Source organism: Phascolarctos cinereus, unplaced genomic scaffold, assembly GCF_003287225.1.
Source record: "Phascolarctos cinereus isolate Bilbo 61053 unplaced genomic scaffold, phaCin_HiC Scaffold_1;HRSCAF=81, whole genome shotgun sequence".
NCBI classification, from domain to species: Eukaryota; Metazoa; Chordata; class Mammalia; order Diprotodontia; family Phascolarctidae; genus Phascolarctos; species Phascolarctos cinereus.
Genome location: NW_027555514.1, coordinates 121,432,858 through 121,455,698, shown reverse-complemented (window position 1 = coordinate 121,455,698; position 22,841 = coordinate 121,432,858). Strand labels below are relative to the sequence as shown.

Sequence of the window (22,841 nt, the reverse complement as noted above, 5' to 3'; positions counted from 1 at the left end):
AATCTCCAACTGCCTCCAAGGAAAGAAGGAAGGCAGGCAGGCAGGAAGGCAGGCAAATCCTTTAATTTCTTTGCATGGACTTCGTTTTCACTTCTGTAGCACACATTCCTTTCTTTCAATCTTATCCTTTTAATATGATCACAAATTATCATAAATGAAGTAGTATGGTAAGATTAAAAGAAACTTAGCATTTACTGACTTTATTGGTAGTTACTTTTTCTTTTGTATTTGTCCCATCTAGAAAATTTACTCTCTGAGGGCATGATGGCAAAAAATATATCTTTGTCCTCATGGTGCATTCTAATATACTTTGGATTCATTTTCCCCCCAGAAGTAGCCGGAAAACAATATCAGATGTAGGAATGAGCGGGGCAGATAGGTGGCATAGTCAATAGAGCTCTGGCCTTAGAGTCAGGAGGACCTGAGTTCAAATCCAGCCTCAGACACTTAACACTTAATAGCTGTGTGACCTTGGGCAAATCACTTAACCCCGATTGCCTCACCAAAAAAAAAAAAGGCAAGATGTAGGAATGAGTTTCTTACCTGGCATATTTTTAGAAATGTGAATCCAGCTTTTTATTTTCAGACAAAAGTAAACACCATCAGTCTAAGAGGATAATAGAACTGTTCCTGAGATCCCCCTCATAACTCTCCCTTCCAAGTCTCTGGAGGAAACTACAAACTGGACTAATGAGAATACCAAGGTTTGCTGGATCTTTGTTTTCATTCCTTAAAGAAAAATTCCTCCTACCTCCTAACTCATAAAAGCCTTCAGACAAATTATGACACAGTACTGGATGTGAGGAAAGGAAAATGTGTTGTGTTAGAAGGTGGTGAATATACAGATCCAGGATTAAAGAAAAGTTCAATGGAATCATTCATGTCAACACAGAGGAGAAAAGAGCTGTATTTGGACTAATTCACTTCTGCACCCCTGCCCCAAAGTCCTGCCCACTTCTTTCCCACATAGTCACATCGGCATATGAAAAGGGTTTGTGAAACAAGTTTCCATAGATGGGTAGTTTTTAGAGGACCGATCGGACCACTTAGAGCATACCATATCATACCAAAATATCAAGTCCTAACACTGGGCCACCCTATGGAAGAAGGTCTCAAAGCTCCCATCTGGTCAACTAAAACAAAGAAGGGAAACTAATCAGGATCCATGGGCTGACCCATTCTACATTTGCTTAGTGACAGACAGAGCTGAGCTACGGAGTCTCTTAGGGTGTGTGGGGAGGAAAGAAGGCACTCAGGGTAGCCAGCTGGCATTATCAGTAGGCTCTCTTGAATACCAAGCCCTGCCTGATAGCCAAGCCTTTTTAAGAGGATTGCCAGTTCTTATCTCATCTATGTGTACTTCTTGGGTGTTGTCAGCTTTAGAGCCTGACCTTTCCCTGACATCCCCCCAGTGTGTCCCTCTTTCCTTTCATCTACCAAGCTGCTCAGTACAGACAACCATGAGCAAGGAAGGAAGCTGGACCTCCTTAGGAGTTGTACAAAAACTATCAATTTAAAGGGGTAGGTATGTCAGGACCCCTTCAGATGCATGCACCCTTCCTCAACACCTAGAGACAGAGAGTACATGATTTGCTTTAAATAGATAGATAGATAGATAGATAGATAGATAGATAGATAGATAGATAGATAGATAGATATTGGAAAAGGAGAATGGGTATGTAGTTTAAAACTGGGAGGAGGGGGAGAGAAGTTAAGTAATTCTCTTTCAGCAAGTAGGTGCCTCATGAAGCATGAGGCTAGAGCAGAATACAATGAATATGGAAAGCAAATAAGTGTTTGTTGAATTTAATTATATAAGTAAATAGGAGTATAGTGCTTGGCATATAATAAATGCTTAATACTTTTCATATATATATATATATTATCTCCTCCTTCCTCATTTTTGCCTGTTGAATTTCTACACATTTAAAAAATTTTTTCTTGAAAAGATTTATTTTTATTGATGACTTTTGTTGGTACATCATATTCATTTTCAAATTTTTCTTCTCTCCTCCTTTGCCTCACAAGCTCTCCCTTGGGACAAAGGAAAAACAATCAGTTTAGAAAAAAACAAATCTGACAGTCTATACAGTATTCCACATCCATAGTCCCCTACCATTGCCGTGAAAGAGGTACATTCTCTCAGCTCTTCTCCAGGGCCAAGAGTGGTCATTTTAGTTACATAGCATTGTTTTGTTTTATTTTATTTATGCATGTTATTTTCCTGGTTGTGCTCACTTCATGCTATTAATTCATATCTTTCCATTCTTCTTTGAATTTTTCATATTCACACTTATCACTTCTTATGGTGCACTAATATTCTATTACATTCACCATGTAACACAATTTGTTTAGCCATCCCCAATTGTCAATTCATCCTTAAATTCATCTCAAATCCCACCTCCTTTATGAAGCCTTTCTTAATCCTTGATATGAGTACCATCCTTCAACATCAAACCTCACAGAGAAATTTATTTTGTACCTCTCTAGTGTACTTACAGATTGTAAGAATGAAGCTCCATTTATCATTCCACCCAATTAAAAGTAATTCTCTGTATTAGATATGAGCATTTCTTGATTGAATCAATCAATATGAACCAGGAGGAACAGGGCCTGTACACCACTTTCAATCAAAGTCTTTATGTGAGAGACTTAGTCAACCCTAAAACATCTGAATAAAAGAGAGGCACTATCTCCAAACCATAAAGAGATTCCAAGGGTAAGGAAACAGAGAGTAAGAAGTAGGTTATAACAAAACTGAGCTAAGAACTGGAAACCCTGGGGTGACCAATCAAAGGAGAAAAAGGAAGAAGGACTGAGTTATGTCAGAAAAGGGAGCCTCTGAAGAGAGACATTGGCTTTACAGGTGTGTTAGAGTAGAAGACCCGGGATGATGTCCCCAGTGTATCCACCTACCCAAGAACTAAAGGAAGTTGTAAACAAAGGTCTATTCTTTCCCAACTTCCCCTGCTGGTACCTGTGTACTTATACTGTAATATAATCTAGAAAACTAGGTAGATACAAATGTAAATGGAGATGCTTAGCACAGTGTCTGGCACAAATTAGGTACTTAATAAATGTTTTTGATGTTTTTTGAGTCATGGATTGATTTAGGCAGAAGGCTAAACCTCTGCCTAAATGTTAGGAATTTTCCTAATTGGAAGCTTAGAGCAATAGTGATTGAATTTATAACTTTTTCTCTAAAATAAATTCCCTAAAACTGCAGAGAAGGGGACCACATTTAGGGTCATTATATTGCCTCTGGGCTTAAAACAAGCTGATTACTGTAACAGGGTGTTATAAATATCAATACATGTTATTATAGCAGGGTGTTATACATGCCAACACGTAACGAAGAAAATCTTAAAATATATTTAATATGAAATATTTTATAAATTATATTTAATATGAAAATAACATTGTCCCAGGGACCATGTCATATTTATATATTGAATCTCCCCTAGCACTCTGCAGAGAATTCTTTCTCTCTACTCACAGCAGGCACTTGAACTTTGAGTGTGCAGGGTTACACATTTGGTTAAGTGTCTGAGGTTGGATTTGAACTCAAGTCTTCCTGACTCCAGGCTTGGTGCTCTCTCCCCTGTACCACCAGCTGCATCAGTGTACTCATAAGATAACAAGTTCAAACATTTATATGAAAAAGCTAAGATACCTAGAGAATAAAAACTTAAACATCTTCAGTGAAAACTTGGCCAATGGCATTTAACTTAAGGGAGCAGAAACTCCAAAATATGGCTAATGTTTAAAAATAGGAATTCTGATCTGAGACTTGTGGAAGGTACTACACTAGAGGCAGAGTCAGTGCAGAGAAAATCCAAAGTAGAGGAAAGAAATATTTTTCTTCTCACTACTTTCCATTTATCTCTTCTGCTTGTTATGATTCAGATAAGTCAGTATCATCCTTGGTGGTTATCTTATTGTACAGAAGGCAGATCAAGTTGGTCATTTGTTAATGAAATTTTTTATTGTCAACTAGGAGTTATATTAAGACATTTGGATTTTGAGGAAAGCTGGAGGTGGGAGAGAGAAAAGTCCCTAAAATGCTCTATCACCCAAGATGCATCTCTACCACAGTGTAGACTAAGCCTTGCAAATAGTTTTAAGAAATGTTTACTCTGCAAAACAGAAATAGTAAACTGAATGTACATCTAAAAGAAAACCCTAGTTCTGGTGATTATTTGGCTTAATTATAAAACGAATGCTGTCCCTCATATAGTAATAACATATCCATACTTCAAGAATTCATGGGTTTTGCTGTTATGAATACTCCCTCAAATGATACAGATCAATAATCCTTGACAGCTGACCTTTGTAAGTCAAGAGACTGTGCAAAAGTTCACCCTTGGTGAGCAATCTTCTGGTGATGAGCTTGAACAAACTGAGAAAATCTGGTAGTCATGAAGGGGCTACAACAGTGATTAGTCTCACACATTCCCTCTTTCCCATCCAGCAGAGTGTAAGGTCCTTGAGAGCAGGAACTGTTTCATCTCGTCTTTGTAACCCCAGCATCTAGTATAGTGCCTTGCTCATAGTAGGCTAAGTTCCAGTTGGATCTGGTTGAATATTCAAAGTCTTTCCAGCTTGGTGGAACCTAGCATTGCCTTCAGGAATCCAGGGGCACTTGACTGCCAAGATGAGGTTAGTGAAGGAATAATAATGAGAGCTCACATTTATACAGCTCATTATGTTTTACAAAGCAATTGCTCACAATAGCTCTGTAATATAACAATGATAATTGCCCCACAATTGGGAGGGTGTGTGTTTTAAGGTTTTCAAGTAGTGGCAATGGCTCCACCATAAACCCTTGTGCAGTCTCCCTTCTGACCGATGGATAGCTGCAATCAGGGTTATACATATGGCTATGCATAATAGTTGTGGTGGCATATTGGAGATTCTAATTCAATTATGTTTTCATGGTGAAAGGAAAAAAAGTTGAGAAAAGAAGCTACTTAGACAAAAGGACCATTCTAGAACTCTGTAAATAACTTGCATGGCCCTCATTTTTCTAGATTTATATCTTGAAAGGTACTTAAAAATCCAAAATAATGCAATGCTTTGGAAGTACATGGTCTTAACCATTTGCTAATATCAGCAGCATAAATGAGAGGAAGGTAGAGAGAAGGCTGGTCTCAGAGTCAATGTGCATTTGGCACATTCTACCTTTTTGGCCATTCACAAATTGTCTAAAAATACAGAATATAGGCAATCTGAAAGAGTGGAAGGATTTTCCTACCCCAGTGAAAGCACAGGTATAAACAAAACAACAATAACAATATTAAAAAAATTAATGATTACAAAAACACCCACATGCACGGCATAATACTAGGTGTTCTGGTTATTGTGTTGTTAAATTGTGCAGAAAAGGCATCCATTCTTCTGTTCTACAAGCACAATACAGCAAACCAGGCAAACCTAGAAACCCCACAAACCAATCTGTTTTGAGGAGCGGAGAGAGGTAAGGAAAACTGATGAGGCCTCTAAATCAGGGGTTCTTATATTCTTTTTTAGTGTCACAGTGGCAAATGGTTGGCAGCCTGGTAAAACCTAGAGATCTTTTCTCAGATTAATATTTTTAAATACACAAAATAAAATACATAGGATTGCCAAAAGAAAAAAGACCATATTAAAATACATAGATTTTTGTTTAAGTTCATGGAACTCAGCTTAAGAACTCTTGCAAATGGTCATTTTTAAAAAACTGTTTCAAATAAGCCACTTTGGAACCTCTGAAATGTCTGATGTGATTCAGTCACTCTTAGTCTCCATAAAAAGTTGAAGGGCCCTACTATTGGGAAAGGCAGGGTAGCTTGAGATATCTTTTGGGAATTAAGTAACTTCACACTGACTTTGCTGAGTAAATAAGGTAACATAATATGTGATAGGAGAGGAGTCAGACCCACAGCCATCCAAGTTAAGGAATCTTAGGCAAGTGATAAAAAAATCAAAGAGTACAAAGGACACTAAACTATAAATATTATTCCCCAAATCAATGCATTATGAATTTAACTTTTTAACTGTTCTCAAAATAAAAGTGGAGAATATGCATGTTCCTCTAACTATAAATCTAGTTTATTTGCCAATGAAAGAGAAACATTCTGTGAAAGGTAAATTGTACTAGTAATACCTTAAATCCTATTTTCATTAATTAAAATTTAATTCTTAGAATTTGCAAAATACCACGCTTTACTTATGTATCTCTATAAGTTTTATCCATGTAACAAATTCTGTGGAAATTCAATACAAATTACAGAACACATGCCCACTTGGAAACTTTTACTAGCTGCCATTTTGTATCAAGATGATGGACTGGACTACACACCGGGCTTCAGGAATATCCTGCTATGCCTAAAAGACAGACAATACTTTCTAAAATTAACAGAAGACAGACACATATGAAAGACTGAGTGGTCAAGCTGAGGTAAAGGTAAGGCACTTGTGTAAAACCAGATTTTTTTTTTTAAGCTAGGCAATGGGGTTAAGTGACTTGCCAAGGGTCACACAGCTAGTGTTATGTGTCTGAGGCCACATTTGAACTCAGCTCCTCCTGAATCCTGGGCTGGTGCTCCATCTACTGTGCCACCTCGCTGCCCCTAAAACTAGTACATTTCTAGCAGATATTTCGACTATTTGTGACATCATTTGGGAACTCAAGGGTAATACAACACACAGGCGTCGTAAGCTTGACCCTACAAGCCGGGGCTCTCTTAGTTCAGGTTCATTGCTGGGACAAAATGAAGTGTTCCTGAGTCGCCGAACATCGAACAAAGGCGGAGGTTTATTTTGCTGTAACCAGCAGGGTTAGGCAACAAGGACATATAGCAAGGAGAGACACTTAGCTTGTCTCCACACAGCCCCTCTCACCCCGATGGGGAACACTACCGGTCAGCCAGTCATCAGGGTACTGCCACTCACAAGGCCTCGAGCACGCACCAAATCTGAGGAACCTGGGGCCCGTAAGGGCCTTTTATTGGCTCTGGGCCAGGAAGTGCATCAGAGAAGCTGAAGCCAATCAGATTTGGTGGAAGGAGGACGCTCCGCTTAGGTTGGGGGCGGGGCTTGGGAAGCTGGGCCGGCTGGAAAGTGCTGGGGGTTGTATGCCGGCGAAAGCTGTCGGGGGTAAGGGAAGCGGTGCCAGGAAAGTGCTATCCTACCATGACGTCTAAGAAAGAAGGAATTAGCGCCACCATAACATGGATTAATTCAGCTTGTTTCGTGCCCCTCTCATTGTGGCATTACATTTCAAGCTTTAGATGATTCCGCCCAAATGGCATCCTCCGACACAGAAGTTCCTACATACAGGAGCAGACATGGCGTCAGGAAGATCTGCCCTGCCTCCGACACATGTTACCGGCGTGGCCATGAGCAGATTACGTAACCTGGCAGGGCTCCCAGGCAACTTTCTCAGATTTTGAATCACAGATGAGTTACGTTGGTGGAGGGAGATTGCATACCAGGAGTTCCCTGCACAGGTCTGGACAAAAACACTGAATTTGCTTCTCTTTAATTTTCGTACCCGAGATGAGTCCTCATTTTGAATATTTACAAAATCACTTACATGAGAGGTAGATAGTGTCGTGGATAAAGAGCTGGAGTCAAGGAGATCTGGATTTTTAAGGGAGGGGTGGGGAACCAGCGGCCTCGAAGCCACATGTGGCTCTCTAGGTCCTCAAGTGTGGCTCTTTGACTGAATCCAAACTTTATTTGAGGACCGAGAGGGCCAACCTTGGCCTTCAGGCCACAGTTTTCCCATTCCTGGTTAAGTGCTACCTCTTACGCATAATATCTGTATAACCCTGGGCAAATCACTTAACCCCTTAAATGCCCTAGGCAATTCTCTAAAATTTTAAATTGCAGAGCAAGTGCTAATCTGCATTAGTGAAGGGTATTTCCTCACTGGAAATTTCCTACATGGAGGAAATCACATGTCTGGAATCATGGTCCCCCCCCCCAAAAAAAAACTAGTCACTTTGAAATGAACATTGTAATTTTAATAATAGTCAGGCTTTGGAATTTTGTTGAGCAAATACCCTTAATTAGAAATCCCTTTAAGGAGATACTAGAGTGAAAACCAAATAATCCGTCTTTCCTCATCAAAGCCGTCAGTGAAAACAGGGAAACTAAGACAACTATCCCCAGATTATTGTGACTAGAGGAAGGTCACTTTCAACCCTCCCCTCTTAGGACAACATTAAAATATCCTTTTCTGTTTTGGTTGCAGTGGTGGTTAGCTCTTAAAATAAATTTCTTGCCCATTTGACAACAGTGGGAGTTGGAACTCATTTCCCCTTCTCTAACATGTACTAGCCTATTCCGTTGGATAGATGGGTGAGCACAGTGTCTCTACTACTAGGCTGAGTTAAATATGGCATTGATCATTATGTCAGTAATCCTCCCTGGTTTCAAGACCTCCAACAACCACTGATGAGACATTCTTTGTGTTCAAATGTCTGGCTGACGTCTGATGCTTAAAACAGCCTATGCTTTCACCCCTCTCTGCATTGTCATAACCCTGTATCACTAGTCTTAAAAGGATATCGCAGCCACTCTGAGAACCAGTTGCTGACCAAAGAAGCCAGCCAGCCTGACTGCCCGTGTCCCTGCCTGCTTCTGGCCGCCTTGTATGCCTGATTCTTCACACTTTCTGTTGTTCTGACAAAACGGGGACCATGTCTACCTTTGGCTACAGAAGAGAACTGAGCAAATACGAATCCATCGATGAGGATGAACTCCTTGCTTCACTGTCAGCGGAGGAGCTGAAGGAGCTGGAGAGGGAGCTGGAAGATATTGAACCCAATAGAAATCTACCAGTGGGACTAAGGCAAAAGAGCCTGACAGAAAAAACCCCTACAGGGACGTTCAGCAGAGAGGCACTGATGGCCTACTGGGAGAAAGAGACCAAAAAGCTTCTGGAGAAAGAGAGGCTAGGGGAATGTGATAAGGTAGGATCCCACAGCATGTACTCTCCACTGGGCACCCTGGGCCCTCATTTTTTTTTTCAAACTCTTCAATTTATATCCATCCTTTCCTTGTGACCTTATGTTTCTCAGAGACTAGAAAATCTTTCAGATTGAAACAAGGATGTAGTCTGTTCAGTTCCTGGAAGAATCAAGCCAAGGATTCTGTTCTTTATATAAAAGGAGCTGGTCTGCATTGGAAAAGTAATATGCAACTAAGACATGCTGAGATTTTTTTTCATACTTTAGCCAGTGTGAACTATAAGCCCAAAATATGGTATTATTCACGTCTCTTTGTGAGACTGGTTAATTGAATTGTACCTTTCTACAGATACAGAGATAATAATGGTAGTCATATGACAATTTTTTTTTTTCTCAGACATTGCCTAAGTACCAGGAAATATGCTTATTATTTGTAAGGCAGAGGTCTGAGAATAGTCCTGTCCGGTACACTTGAACTTGAAGGTAGATGAACAGGCCTTTACAAGCAATACCAAAAGGACATGTTCATAGGAGAACAGTAGTGGCAATAACTGTAGGGAACATACAGAAATGACTCTTGAATTTTTAGACTCAGGCAATGAGCTGTATTGGAAAGAGGAATCTTGTTTTTCGCCCTGGGCCTATTTAACCAACTGTCAGATCCTGGGTAAGTCATTTAACTAAGTTTATTAGAGTTTCAATGTCCTCACCTGTAAGATGAGAGGGATGGGGTAGGTAATCTCCAAGGCCCCTTCCAGCTCTCCCACTCTATGTCTTGTTCTGTAAATTGAGCTCAGTCAGAGTGATATAAAAACCAAATGACTTAGAGCCAACAGTCAGCCAGCCAGTGTACTAATAGAGTGACTGTCAGATAATATCCACATTAGGGTGTACTGAATAAATGAGAACATATGTACAAGGCACATCTGTTGCAATGCATCAAGAGGCCCTTGAGAATCCAACCATGGCAGTGCTGGCCCAAGACCATTCTGGCTATGCAAGGGTGGGGTGAGGCTGGCATGCTGTGCTCCAAGACCACTCCCAGAACTTTAGCATGCAAATAAACAGCAAAAGAATGTAATCTCCTTTGGTAGAGATTGCAAAGAACAGGCAAGTTTTAGGGCTCTGTTCATGATATATACCTAGTTTCCATCAAGGTTTTGGTGGGGCTTGGTGGCTTTTTAGGGCATCTGGGGGGACAGTGGATGGAGCACCAGGCTCAGAGTCAGGAAGGTCTGAATTCAAATTTGGCCTCAGAAACTACTAGCTATGTTGTCCTGGGTAAAACACTTAACCCTTATTTGCCCCAGTTCCTTATCTGTAAAATGGACATGCTGGAAAAGGAAATGGCAAATCACTTCAGTATCTTTGTCAAGAAAACCCGTCGCATAAAGTCGGACACACTCAACAACAACTACAGTGGCTTTTTAGCTTAACTGGGCAACAGTGTGTAATAAGACTACTGCAGTCACAGCTTTGATCCCTGTCTGAGCCTGTGAGCTCTACTCCAATTGCTTTTCTAACTCTGGCCAGCTGACTCCTTGGCCCAAGAGGGCAAGAGAAGTGGGTGGGTGTATGCAAATTCATCCCCAATACCCCAAAAAAAAAATAACTCAAAGGACTGTTGGTACGTCTGTCATCACATGTAAAGAACAGCCAAAGTTCTGAGAGGAAAGAGGAGATGATGACCTTAGTTATCAGACTAGTATGTTCTTTGAAGCATTAGGAATTAACAGATCTGGAGAGGAAAGTCCTTTGGTAGCCATATCAAGAGTGACAGGCAACAATAGCTGGTCAGCCTCTAAGTATAGCACATCACACTTAGGGACAGTCACAGAGTGCATTGACTCTATTGACTGAGGATACTTTGATGTGAAACTGAATTAACTCTTTAGGACAAAGATGGGCAACCTATGGCACAAGTGGTCTGCCAGAGGATTTGGAATTAGTGCACACAGGCTGGGCACCAAGCAAAAATTGTGAGAGAGGCAAAGCTTTGCTGTGATACTCTCTTACTTTCTGTGTCTGTGCCCCATTTCCACTTGTCCTAGTGTCTTCCCTCTCTTGGGTTCCCCCTTTCCTACTTTTGTCCTTTGCCCAGTTTTGTTCCAAATTGACTGTCAGTTAATCTGTGGAAAGGGCTTCGCTGATAACTGAAGTCAGTTTTGCATAGCAATAACAACTTAGGGATTTTCAAAGGCAAAGACTTCAGTGCCCAAAGGAATAAAGCTCTAATGATGGAACAACAAGCAGTTGAGTAATATTGGGGATGTGAAGGAGAGGGAACCTACTTATGGAAGCTAATATTAAGTCCCTCCCTAGACTATCACTTGTATGAAACACGTCCTTCTAAGTAATCCATAAACATTCTTTGACATACATAGCAATAAGAGAAACCAAAATATGAAAGTCAATTTCTCATCTAGGACACTATGCCAAAGCATGTCCCAAGTGCTTCATAGAGGAGATAGGAGCTGAAAAGGATAGTGAACGGCAATAGAGGGATTCGGAAAGTGAAGACAGTGTATCTGTGGAATTGGGGGGCAGATAAAAGAGCAGGGAAGAAAAAAAGGATACCTCCATATGGAAAAGCAGTTTGTTACTTTCATGTGGGACATGGAAAGTAATTGTTGGAAGTGATTGAAGATATAATGAATACTCACCATAGAAAGGGAGAACAGATTAATTTAGGAGTATCAAATATAGCTAAGATGGAAGACTTTTGCAAACAAGAAAGAATGGGATTAAAATTTGGTTTGTGCAAAGTCCTCCCATAGTTGATACATCTAATTCAGTTCAACAATGTAATTGGCATCTATCACATACCTAGTCTGTTCAGAGCACTCTGTTGGCATTAGGAAAAGTGAAAAGTAAAGATAGACTTGGTCCCTTCTCTCAGGTAGCTTATAGTCTAAGATGGATACACAGATAGACATAACAGATAATATTTCAAGGTGAATACATTAGAGAAATACAAAAACAAAAACTATGAACTCTTGGGAGAAAAAAAATAATTACCATTTGGGAGAGGATGATTATGATATTGCTCATTGTTATATAAAGAATTAAGTATTATCCTCATTTTTAGATGAGGAAGACTAGAATCAAAGACAAAGTGACTTGCCAGCACTTGCCAGCTAAGTAGGCAGGGGCCAGGGCTCAAACCCAAGTATTTTGATTCTGAATACAGTGCTCTTTCCATTATACCACACTACCTCTCTAAAACTTCCAAGAGGAGGTGGCTATTAAGTCGGGCTTTAAAAGTTGGGTAGGAATTCAATAATCAAGGAGGGGCAGAGAGGACATTCCAGGCATAGAGAACAACTTGAACTTGATACAGTTTAAATAGCTCAGGGCTATCAAGCAGGGACGGTGACTTATTCTGCCATTTTCTTCTGTGCTCACTACTGTTCCTAGTCCATTGTCGGCCCTTGACAAGTACGAACTAAGAGCATTCTTCCTTAAATGATCTTCAACTCTGTTGAATAATGAGCTACAAAATTAAAGTCAACTGCGTTATTTTTTTTCTTGTATAAACATCTAGGTTTTTAATTTATTCTCACCATTAGGGCAACTCTTATCCTGTTCTCTTGGAATTATTTGTTTATGTAGGGCAAATCCTTCTTAGCTCTGGTCCTCACTGCCCTGGGTGTTGCTACTTAAAATGGACGCAAACAGGTGCAATATTCTCTCTTTCCCTGTCCCTGCCCATTGCTAGCAATACTCACATACGTGGGGCATCTCTGTGTCCTATCAGCCATGACACACAGGAGCCTAAGTAGTGAGGAAATTAGTTGTTAGCACATATATTGTAGGTCTGGCCTAATTTGGAGGAAGTTTAAAATGTGTGTGTGTGTGTGTGTGTGTGTGTGTGTGTGTGTGTATGTATCTTAGAAGATCAACCAATAAATGCATATATATGGCATTAAGGATATATTTTCCAAGGAAAATACTTTCTTACTCTAATCTTAAGACAAGTCTGACATCTACCCTTAGTCATTCCCACAAGTACCTAAGGCCAGTGTTGTCAATAGATTAATCCATCTAATGGTATCTTGTAGCAGATTCAAAAGGGGACAGTCGAAATGGAGCCTAGAAATGGGTACAGAATTCCAGATGTCCCTTATTAGCTCATCTATTTCTTGACTTCTACCACTCTTGAAATTTCTGCCTTCACAGTAGCCCCCACTTTCACCTGAAATTCTCACCACCCTACACAAAGCCTACGTCACAACTTGGTGAAGGTCAGACTATGGGCCAGGTGATAGAACTATGGTGAAGACCACAGTGCCCTAACATCTCCCACACCCCAATTCAGTCCTTGCCATAGAAATCAAATCAACAAGCAGTTGCACAAAGCTAATAAGCCATTGGCCCCATCAGTATAGAATCACAAAATCATAGGAGTTAAAACCACAAGGGTCCCTTTGAGATCATTTAGTCCAACTTCCTCTTTAAGAGATGAAGGAATTATGACTCTGTGTCCTCTCTACTTGAATGAATGATAGAAGGAAAGATTTATTAAGTACTTGCTATGTGCACAGCTCTTTGATAAGTACTTGGGCTAAAAATAGAAAAATAAATCAGGCCATGCTCTCAAAGAGGACACATTCTAATGGAGAGACAACACATATGAAAAGTTTCAGCTACAAGTCAGATGGAAAGGTCCCATAATCCTTAGAGTACAGCAGCAAAGCAGATGGTAATGCCTCCTCTTTAATGTCATTTCCACTGATAAAATCATACCAGTTTATAATGTTGAACTATTTGACAGTTAGATCTGGAAGACACCTTGAGCTTATCTAGTCTACCCTCTCATTTTACAAGTGAGAAAAATGAGATCCAGCTAGGTGGCGCAGTGGATAGAGAACCGGCCCTGAAGTCAGGAGGACCTGAGTTCAAATGCGGCCTCAGACCAAACACTTGACTCCTACTAGCTGTGTGACCCTGGGCAAGTCACTTAACCCCAATTGCCTCTCAAAAAAAAAAAAAGATTACATAAATAATACAGAGCCAGGAGGAAAGCCCCAATCCCAGTGTCCAACTTCTTAGGCATATATATGTGTATGTGTGCATGCATGCATGCATGTATGTATTGTATGCACATATATGAGTATGTGCATTTTTAGATATTCATGCTCACACGCATATACATATATTGTATTGTTTCACTTGTTCAACGCTTTTTTCACTGACATATTCTCTACCTGTTAATAAAATATTCCAGTGAATCTATGATCTAATCAATATAGATATTCCCTTCAATGATATAGATTGTAACCTAGCCACATCTGATCCTCCTGTCTGACTCTTATCCATATTCCACTCTAAGTCAGCCAGGGAGAGTCTCCCTAACATGCTGAAGGTGTTGTGTTGTCATGACATCGTAAGGATACCAATGGAAAAGGTGGATTGTCCATCAGTTATCCCTGGTTCTTGCCACATCACCCCCCATGTTCTTTTTCCATCATGCATGTCTTTACACCACTTGTACCAAATTCTTCATTTATAGTGTATTGCAATATGTTCATGCCCTCCATGTATCTTTCTGTTGCATTTTGGTGATCCTCAACTTCAATACTTTGTGGAGATTTGTGTCTTACAACTCATGGTACAAGATCACTGGAAAAACATTGCTGTTAAAAGCACAGTATCTTTGTTACTCTAATTGTTACCATATTTAAATGATGGTTAAAATAAAATTTTGTTATTTTTTCCAAATGGCCAAGATGAATCTTCAGCAACATCCTTGACTCTGTATAACAGCTGGGTATTGTCTATTGTAAAAGAAACATCTTTCCCCAACCTATCTTGAATGCTGTCAATCTTGCAATATTTGTTCTTGCATCTACCACGCTGGTACAGATTTTTCTTTTGCCTGGATTCCAATCCTTTTTAGATAGTGTTGCCTGTGTCCCTAGCAGTAATCTGTTGCCCCAATAGAGTAGCCATCAAAATATCTACCAAACTCCAGTCTCCAGTAGGCCTGGGAATATGCTTTATTCTTCTCTGTATCTCACAAAGTACTAGTCCAGTGCTTTGCACCTTGTACTTAATCAGTGAATATTTGTCAATGAATCCTCTATTAGTCCACCTTTTATGCCTTATTCTGTATCTTTGTCTTGAACTATATAGCCAGTGAATATATATAGTATAAGTCTCTATGATAACTCATCCCTTTACATCTAATCTAATTTCTGGGACATAGAAAGTGCTTAACAAATGTTTATTGGATTGAATTGGATTGAATGTTGGTTAAATTTTTTCCCCCATCGTTAAGGCCTAAAGTTTTTCTTAAACGATAAAAGGTGAACAAAGTCTTGTCCCCATAGGCAGAGGGATGGTAATAATGCACCATGCTTTGGGGCCAAAGTTCTGCAATTCTAATTGTTATAGAAGCCCTGCTGTGGAAGAACAGCACCTACTGCTTAGATGAGGGCAGAAAAGGGGACTTCTTTGTGATTGTGAATTCAATAACCATTAAACCAGGAGTGTCATCCCAGGAAAAAATCTGACCCAGGCAATTTAAAGGGTCCAGAATCAGAAGGCCTCTGGGGATTTCCTGAGTGATAAGGTACAGAAGAAATTTTTAGAGACAATGGAAATTTTGGCAGGTTTAAAACTTATTTCTGTGCATTTCCCCATGAAGAACCTAAGGGTTTTGAGCACAGTAACGGAAAAGTTGAATTGAACTGAAAAGATGGTGGATAGAGTTCTGTGCTTGGAAACAAGAAGACCTGAGTTCAAGTCCTCTTTCTGACACATACTGGCTATGTGAGTAGGAGCAACTGTCTTGGAAGGCAATAGAACAAACATGTATTAAGCGGCTACTGTGTGCCAGGCATTGTGTTAAGAGTTTCACACAGGCTATCTCATTTGATCCTTACAACAACCCTGTGACATAGGTGTTGTTATTGTCTCCATTTTTTACAATTTGAGGAAACTGAGGCAGGCAGAATTTAAGTGACTTGCCCAGGGTCACATAGCTACTAAATATCTGAGGCTGGATTTGAACAGAAATTTTTCTGATTCCAGGCCCAGCACTCTATCCACTGTGCAACTTAGCTGCCTTTACACTTAATCTCTCAATGTCCCAAGCAAATCTCTAAAATCATGTATATAGGATGTTCCAAGTCTAGTACAGTTTTAAGTTTAAATTTAAGTTTTGGTAGCTTAAAACTGAGCTAGGACTTTGGAGACAACCCTTGTTTTTTGTTTTTTTGTTTTGTTTTGGTTTTGGTTTTGGTTTTGTTTCTTTAAATAGGCAGTTCCAGATACTGATGAAATCATAGTTCTGGATCAAAACAAAAAATTGCAATGTAAAATCTCAGCACATGCATTTGAGTTTGAGAACTTATTTTGTCAAATGTGTCCAACTTTCTGAAAGTCTTTTTTCTATGATTTACATGCAGACTAATGAAAACAAGATGAATTAGTCCTGAGTAGTTGTGTTTTTTAAAAGACAATTGAGGTAATAGATGATAAGAGAGCTTGGTGGTCTCAAGAACTATATCTTATTCAACACTCTTGGGCAAGTTACTACAAGCCTCAGTTTTCCAATGACCTATCTGAAAGTTCTTTGAAAGCCATAAAATGATATACAAATGAAGCATATTTTATTATGAATAATATTTTTAATGAATAAGTCCTTTATATTGACCTTCAGATAAAATGTCCTAGTGATCAAAATCAAGACTAGTCTATTTTCCAAACAAACTAGTTAATCATTTTCTATTCTAGTGAAGTAAAAGCAGTGTGATATCTTTGCTACATTTTAGGTCTCATTTAAACTGATAAAGGAAAAGGAATATTCACATTTGAACTGAAAAGACTCTCCAGACTTTTGCCTTTGGCTCTTAAAATCCATAGAGTCCTTGCTACCACATTCTTTAGATTGTCAATATCAGTTTGTTTTCATTTTTTTGTTTGCTTGCCTGTTCACTTTTGGAGGGGGTTGGGGGTGTCAGTTCTTGAAGGATGGTTAAATCTGACATATTATAAATGAGCCAGGAGATAAGAGCCCAAGAAATGGGCCCTTGGTAAAACCAAGAGGAAAGCTTGTACCATTAGATGTATTAGCACCGAAATCTTCACCGTAATCCCTGTTTAAATTGTTACACTTATATTATTTAAGACCTTTAGTGATTGTCTTGTCATGTTATCACTGATCAACTGAATTCTGAGCATTTTTGAGCTATGGATAATATGGAAAACAAAACTAATAGTTACCATTTAATCCTGACACTTGCCTTCCTTATTTAGGGTACAGAAGAAGACAAAGAGGACAGTGAGGAAGAACTTATCTTTATGGAAAGCAACAGTGAGGTCTCTGAAGAGGTTTATACTGAAGAGGAGGAGGAGGAGGAAGAGGAAGATGAAGAAGAAAGTGATGAAGAAGATGAAGCAAAGAGGAAGCCTGAAGTCCTAGAGGACAGTCAGGGAACTCTGAATTGTGTACAAGGCCGTTCTGATAGCCCTAAGCCAAAGACATTTAAGAGTCAAATAGAAAACATAAACCTAACTAATGGCCACAGCGGCAGAAACACAGAGTCACCTACTGCCATTCACCCTTGTGGCAATCCCACTGTTATTGAAGATGCTTTGGAAAGGGTGAAGAACAATGACCCCGACACCACCGAGGTCAACCTGAACAACATTGAAAATATCACAACAGCGAATCTGACCCGCTTTGCTGAAGCCCTCAAGGACAACACAGTGGTGAAAACGTTCAGCCTGGCCAATACAAAGGCTGATGACGCCGCTGCCATCGCAATTGCAGAGATGCTGAAGGTCAACCAGCACATAACCAGTATCAATATCGAATCAAATTTCGTCACTGGCAAAGGGATTCTGGCCATCATGCGGGCCCTTCAACACAACACGGTTCTGACAGAACTGCGGTTTCACAACCAAAGGCATATCATGGGCAGCCAGGTAGAAATGGAGATTGTTAAACTGCTGAAGGAGAACACAACGCTGGTGAGGCTGGGCTATCATTTTGAACTTGCTGGACCAAGAATGAGCATGACGAGTATTTTGACAAGAAATATGGACAAACAGAGGCAGAAACGGATGCAGGAACAAAAGCAACAAGAGGGATATGATGGTGGATCCAACTTCAGAAACAAAGTTTGGCAGAAGGGAACTCCTGGCTCTTCACCTTATGCATCCCCTAGACATTCTCCATGGTCATCTCCAAAACTGCCTAAGAAAGTCCAGTCTATAAGAAGTCGACCCCCCATCTCCCGCGGCCCCGTCTCCTCCTCCTCCACCACCCCCTCCTCCTCCTCCTCCTCCTCCTCCACCTCATATGCCACCACTACCTCCTCCCCCACCCCCCTCCCCCACCCCCTCTCCCAGAGAAAAAGTTAATAACCCGAAACATTGCAGAAGTCATCAAACAACAGGAGAATGCCCAAAGGGCATTGCAAAATGGACAGAAAAAGAAAAGAGGGAAAAAGATCAAGAAACAACCCAACAATATATTGAAGGAGATAAAAAATTCATTAAGGTCAGTTCAGGAAAAGAAAACAGAAGAAAGTTCAAGACCCTCCACCCCTCAGAGATCAGCTCATGACAACCTCATGGATGAAATTCGGGGAAGCAGTATAAGACAGTTAAGGCGGGTAAGTAACCTGAGAGCTGGCATTTGGGCACAGAATTAGCAGATGAGTTGGCCTCAATTGCATGATGGTACCAAAGTCACTTCCCAAAATACTTTTTTAATATGCTAAATATTTTAGTATGCAAGAGCAAACATACCAGCTGGATATACTAGGAACATAGGATGCCACTGAGCACATTTCCAGTTGGGAAATATGCCTGTTGCTTGTTCACTCACTCAGAGCTCCAGTATATCCTCAAAGCCCCTGTTTTAAGAAAATCCATTATGTAAAAACGCTTACTTCCTAAATCAGACTGATAATGAGCTTTTTAAATTGATTCTTCCTTTCACAAAAATAACCCCTTAAATAATGAATACATTTAAAATTATATGAGTTGATGTCCAAAAAAGCTGAAATAGCCCACAATTTTTCAATAGCATCATTATTCTAGAAAGGGAGTTATGTTTGTATATTGATCAGAGAATACCCATATATCTCTATACTAGATGATAGCTTTTCATTATCAATATGCTATTTTAATGAGAACAACAATCCCCTGTTTTGTAGGTGGAAGTACCAGAGGCTCTTCGATAGAATAACAGCTAGAGAAGAATCCAAGCATCACTTCATAAAGGGGATGCCGAATTATTCAATGGTATTCAATAGACTGAATTGTGCAGTGTTTCCCAAACACACTCATCAATTTGAAACATCCTTTCTCACTATAAATATCAACACCAAAATATCCCAAATACAGTTTTAAGAAATAGGCATCATTCTTTTGTAAATATGGAAATAAATGTCTTTTTTATTTAATGATATTTTTATTGGCAAGTAGCAGTTTATTTAAAGATTATCTTAAGTATTAACCTGTACCTCTCTGGAAATGTTAATCATCCTGAACTGCACTGAATTCTCAGCTGTGTTGGGGTTTTAGGGTCCTTATCCCTAATAAAATTAGTTTGATGTTTTGAGAGTTTTTTTCTTTTTAAAGCCAAGATGGTCTTTGTCTTGGTTTTCTATGAATTATATTCAGATTTTCCAGATGAATGTAACACTGTTAAACATTAAAAAGATTTCATTTTTACCCAAACAAGGCTTGGATCCTGGCATTCCATTAACACTTTCCTCTTTCCCTATATTGTCTCAAGCCCAGCAAGGTTTTCAGTTTTTTCGCCAGTGTTTCTTTTGCATGGGGGTTGAAACTCAGATGTCTTTGATAATGAAGCGAATGTCAGAAAAGACCCTAGGGAAGGGGGGGGGAACCTATGACTTCAAGGCCACATGTGGCCCTCTAGGTCCTCAAGTGTAGCCCTTTGACTGAATCCAAACTTTACAGAACAAATCCCCTTAATAAAAGGTTTTGTTATGTAAAACTTAGACTCAGTCAAAAGGCTGCACCCAAAGACCTAGAAGGCTACATGTGGCCTCTAGGCCACAGGTTCCCCACCCCTGCCCTAGGGTTTCTGGTGCCTCTCTCTACTTGAGAATTTTATTTCTCAGCTCTATAAATCTAAAACTTTGCCCCACTTATCTTAGGGATCATACAATCATAAGATTTAGAACTGGAAGAGATATTAGAGATCACTGCAACTAACCCCCTCACTTTATTGATGAGGAAATTGAGTGCTAGATAGGTAAAAATGACTTGCCCAGTGACAGTGCCCATAATAGCTAACATTTATGTGTTGATTACTATGCCAAGCCCTGTGTTAAGCATTTTACAAATATTATCTCATCTGATCGTCACAACAACCCTGGGAGGTAGGTATTATTATTAAAATGAGGAAACTGAGGCAGACTGTGGTTAAGTGACTTGCCCAAGATCACACAGCTAGTAAGTGTCTGGGTCTAAATTTGAATTTAGATCTTCTTGACTTCAGGTCCAGTCCTCCATCAGCTGTACCATCTAACTGCCTCACATCACAGGTTAGTGGCAGAACCTCCAGATTTCTATGATCCTAGGCTGACTCCAAATTAAGTTCTGTTTCTATGATTCCATGCTAGGAAATTGAGTTAACATATGGGCAAATTCACATGTACTAGATTTATGTCATGCCTAACAATGATGATGATAAGGATGAAGATGATGCTAATGGTAATAATAATGACACATTGCAAATTATATTCAGAAATCTTTTTTGAGTGGAGAAATCTATTTGGAAAATGGCATCAGGATCAGAAGGCTACTAGTTGAGTATATGGGATTTAAACATAGGAAATTCACTTTTAGTTCACTTGTAGAACCACAAGATCAGAGAATCTAGGAGTTGGAAGGGACTATCTAGTCTATCTAGTCCAATTTGTGCCTGGCATATAGTGGATACTTAATAAATACTGGTTGACTTCACTTGAATGAGAAGCTCATCTACCCTATAACCTGACCAGTGGTCATACAGCCTTTGCTTAGTGGCAGGTAAAAGAGGAAATGACTGAGGAAACAAAGGATTTATGAAGCAATGCTTGCCAATTGCCTAACAAATTGGGACCAGGACCTTTCCTCGATTTCAGTTTGGACCTAGAATACAGGGGGAGACAGATTTTTACACATTAAAAGCAATTAATCAGGTAAGGCCAATTAATTAAAAAGAACCAATATAACATTAGGTTAGCTGGTTTTTAATTGGAGGAAAGATTAGGGGCTTTCTAAACTGGGAGGAGGAGGGCAAACAGGTGCAATTCCCTGAATTCAGAAGCAAAGGTGCCACCCTTCCCCAAGTGACTGTATTCAATCAAAGGAACATAGAAACAATAATTGATTGACCAGTACAGGGTCAGTTTTCAGATAAGACTAATAGATTGCTTGAAATATGTAATTGTGAGAAAACTCCCTGCATCATTCTTTGGATCTGACTGGTTTTCTGATCAGCATAACCTAGGTCCTTGGTTAAGGACCTAGCAGTGGGGAAAGGTGGTCCAGTTTTCCCACCACAAAGAGCTAGGTTCAAACAATGCAATAATGTTTTCTCCCAATCCCCACAGCTGAATAAAGTTTTCTCACAAGACAGAAATTGGATTAGACCCATAATTGAATAGAAAGGGAACTAACCTAGCTCCAGAATTAAGTCACAAGATGGAGTCTGTGTGGTTCACTCAATTTCCACAATTAACCACTTGCAGTCCTAATCCCCTGAAGTTCCTCACTTAAAGACCACTAGTGAAAGGAGTAGAACTAAGTGAAGCCATTCCAACCAGAGACATCTCTAAATGTTTGGAAAATTTTCCTTATATCAAGCCTAAATCTCCCTTTGTAACTTAGTATCCATTGTATCTAGCTCAGTCCCCTGAAGCCAAGCAAAAAAATTAAAAATAAAAAAGTATTATCCCTTTTCCATGTGACAATCCTTCAAACACTTTAATTTTTTTTTTCTCCAAGTTAACCTCCCTCGTTCCTGACATGGCATGAATGAGACCCTTCACCATCTTAGTCTCTCTCCTTTGGATACTCTACAGTATGTCAATGTCCTTCTTAAGACGTAACACAAAGAATTGGGTGCAGTTCCCCAGATGTGATCTGACCTGGACAGAGTTCAATGGAATGACCACCTCTCTAGTTCTGGACACCACATATCTCAATACAGGCTAAGATTGCATTAGAGGTTTGGGCTGCCACATTGCATTGACTAACATTGAGCTTACAATCCACTAAAGTTCCTAGATATGTTTTAGATGAACTTCTATCTAGCCACACTTTTCTTATTTTATGAAGTTTATCTTTTCAACCCAAATATGATACTTTCTATTGATATTCCACCTAAAGGGAAAAGCCTGGCACAGTGAATAGAGTATTGAATAGTGAATAGAGTTGGGAAGACCTGAGTCTATATCCAGCCTCAGACACCAGCTGTGTGACTCTGGCACCTCATTTAACTTCTCTGCTTCAGTCTCCTCATCTGTAAATAGGGATAATAATAGTACCACTTGTTGGCCTATGTGGTAGATGAGATTCTCATTCAAGTCAAGTCAACTAGTATTTATTAAATATCTAGTATGTGCCAGCACAGATTGGAGTACATGGCCTCTGAAGTCCCTTCCAACTCCCAGATCCTCCAATTTTTATGCTTCTACAAGTGAACTAAAAGAGAATTTCCTGTGTCTAAATTCCATATACTCAAGTAGTAACCTTCTGATCCTAAATAAAATACTAGCTAGGAGACTACAGCATTATTTCACAAAGATTATACATTGTGACCAAGTGGGAATTATACTAGGAATGTATCATATTGTCTACAAAAAAAGAGATAGTTTTATTTCCTCATTGCCCATTCTGATTCCTATT

General features: G+C 39.6%; 1 protein-coding gene across 1 annotated transcript; it reads left to right on the top strand.

Moving 5' to 3' along the window:
- The first annotated feature begins 8,553 nt into the window (after positions 1-8,553).
- On the top strand, positions 8,554-19,533 carry LMOD2 (leiomodin 2). Its single transcript, XM_020966399.2, is given in 5 exon segments — positions 8,554-8,960; positions 17,220-18,191; positions 18,193-18,291; positions 18,293-18,583; positions 19,130-19,533. Coding segments are annotated over 5 exon segments (1,662 nt in total). The 5' UTR covers positions 8,554-8,687; the 3' UTR covers positions 19,157-19,533.
- The last annotated feature ends 3,308 nt before the right edge of the window (positions 19,534-22,841 follow it).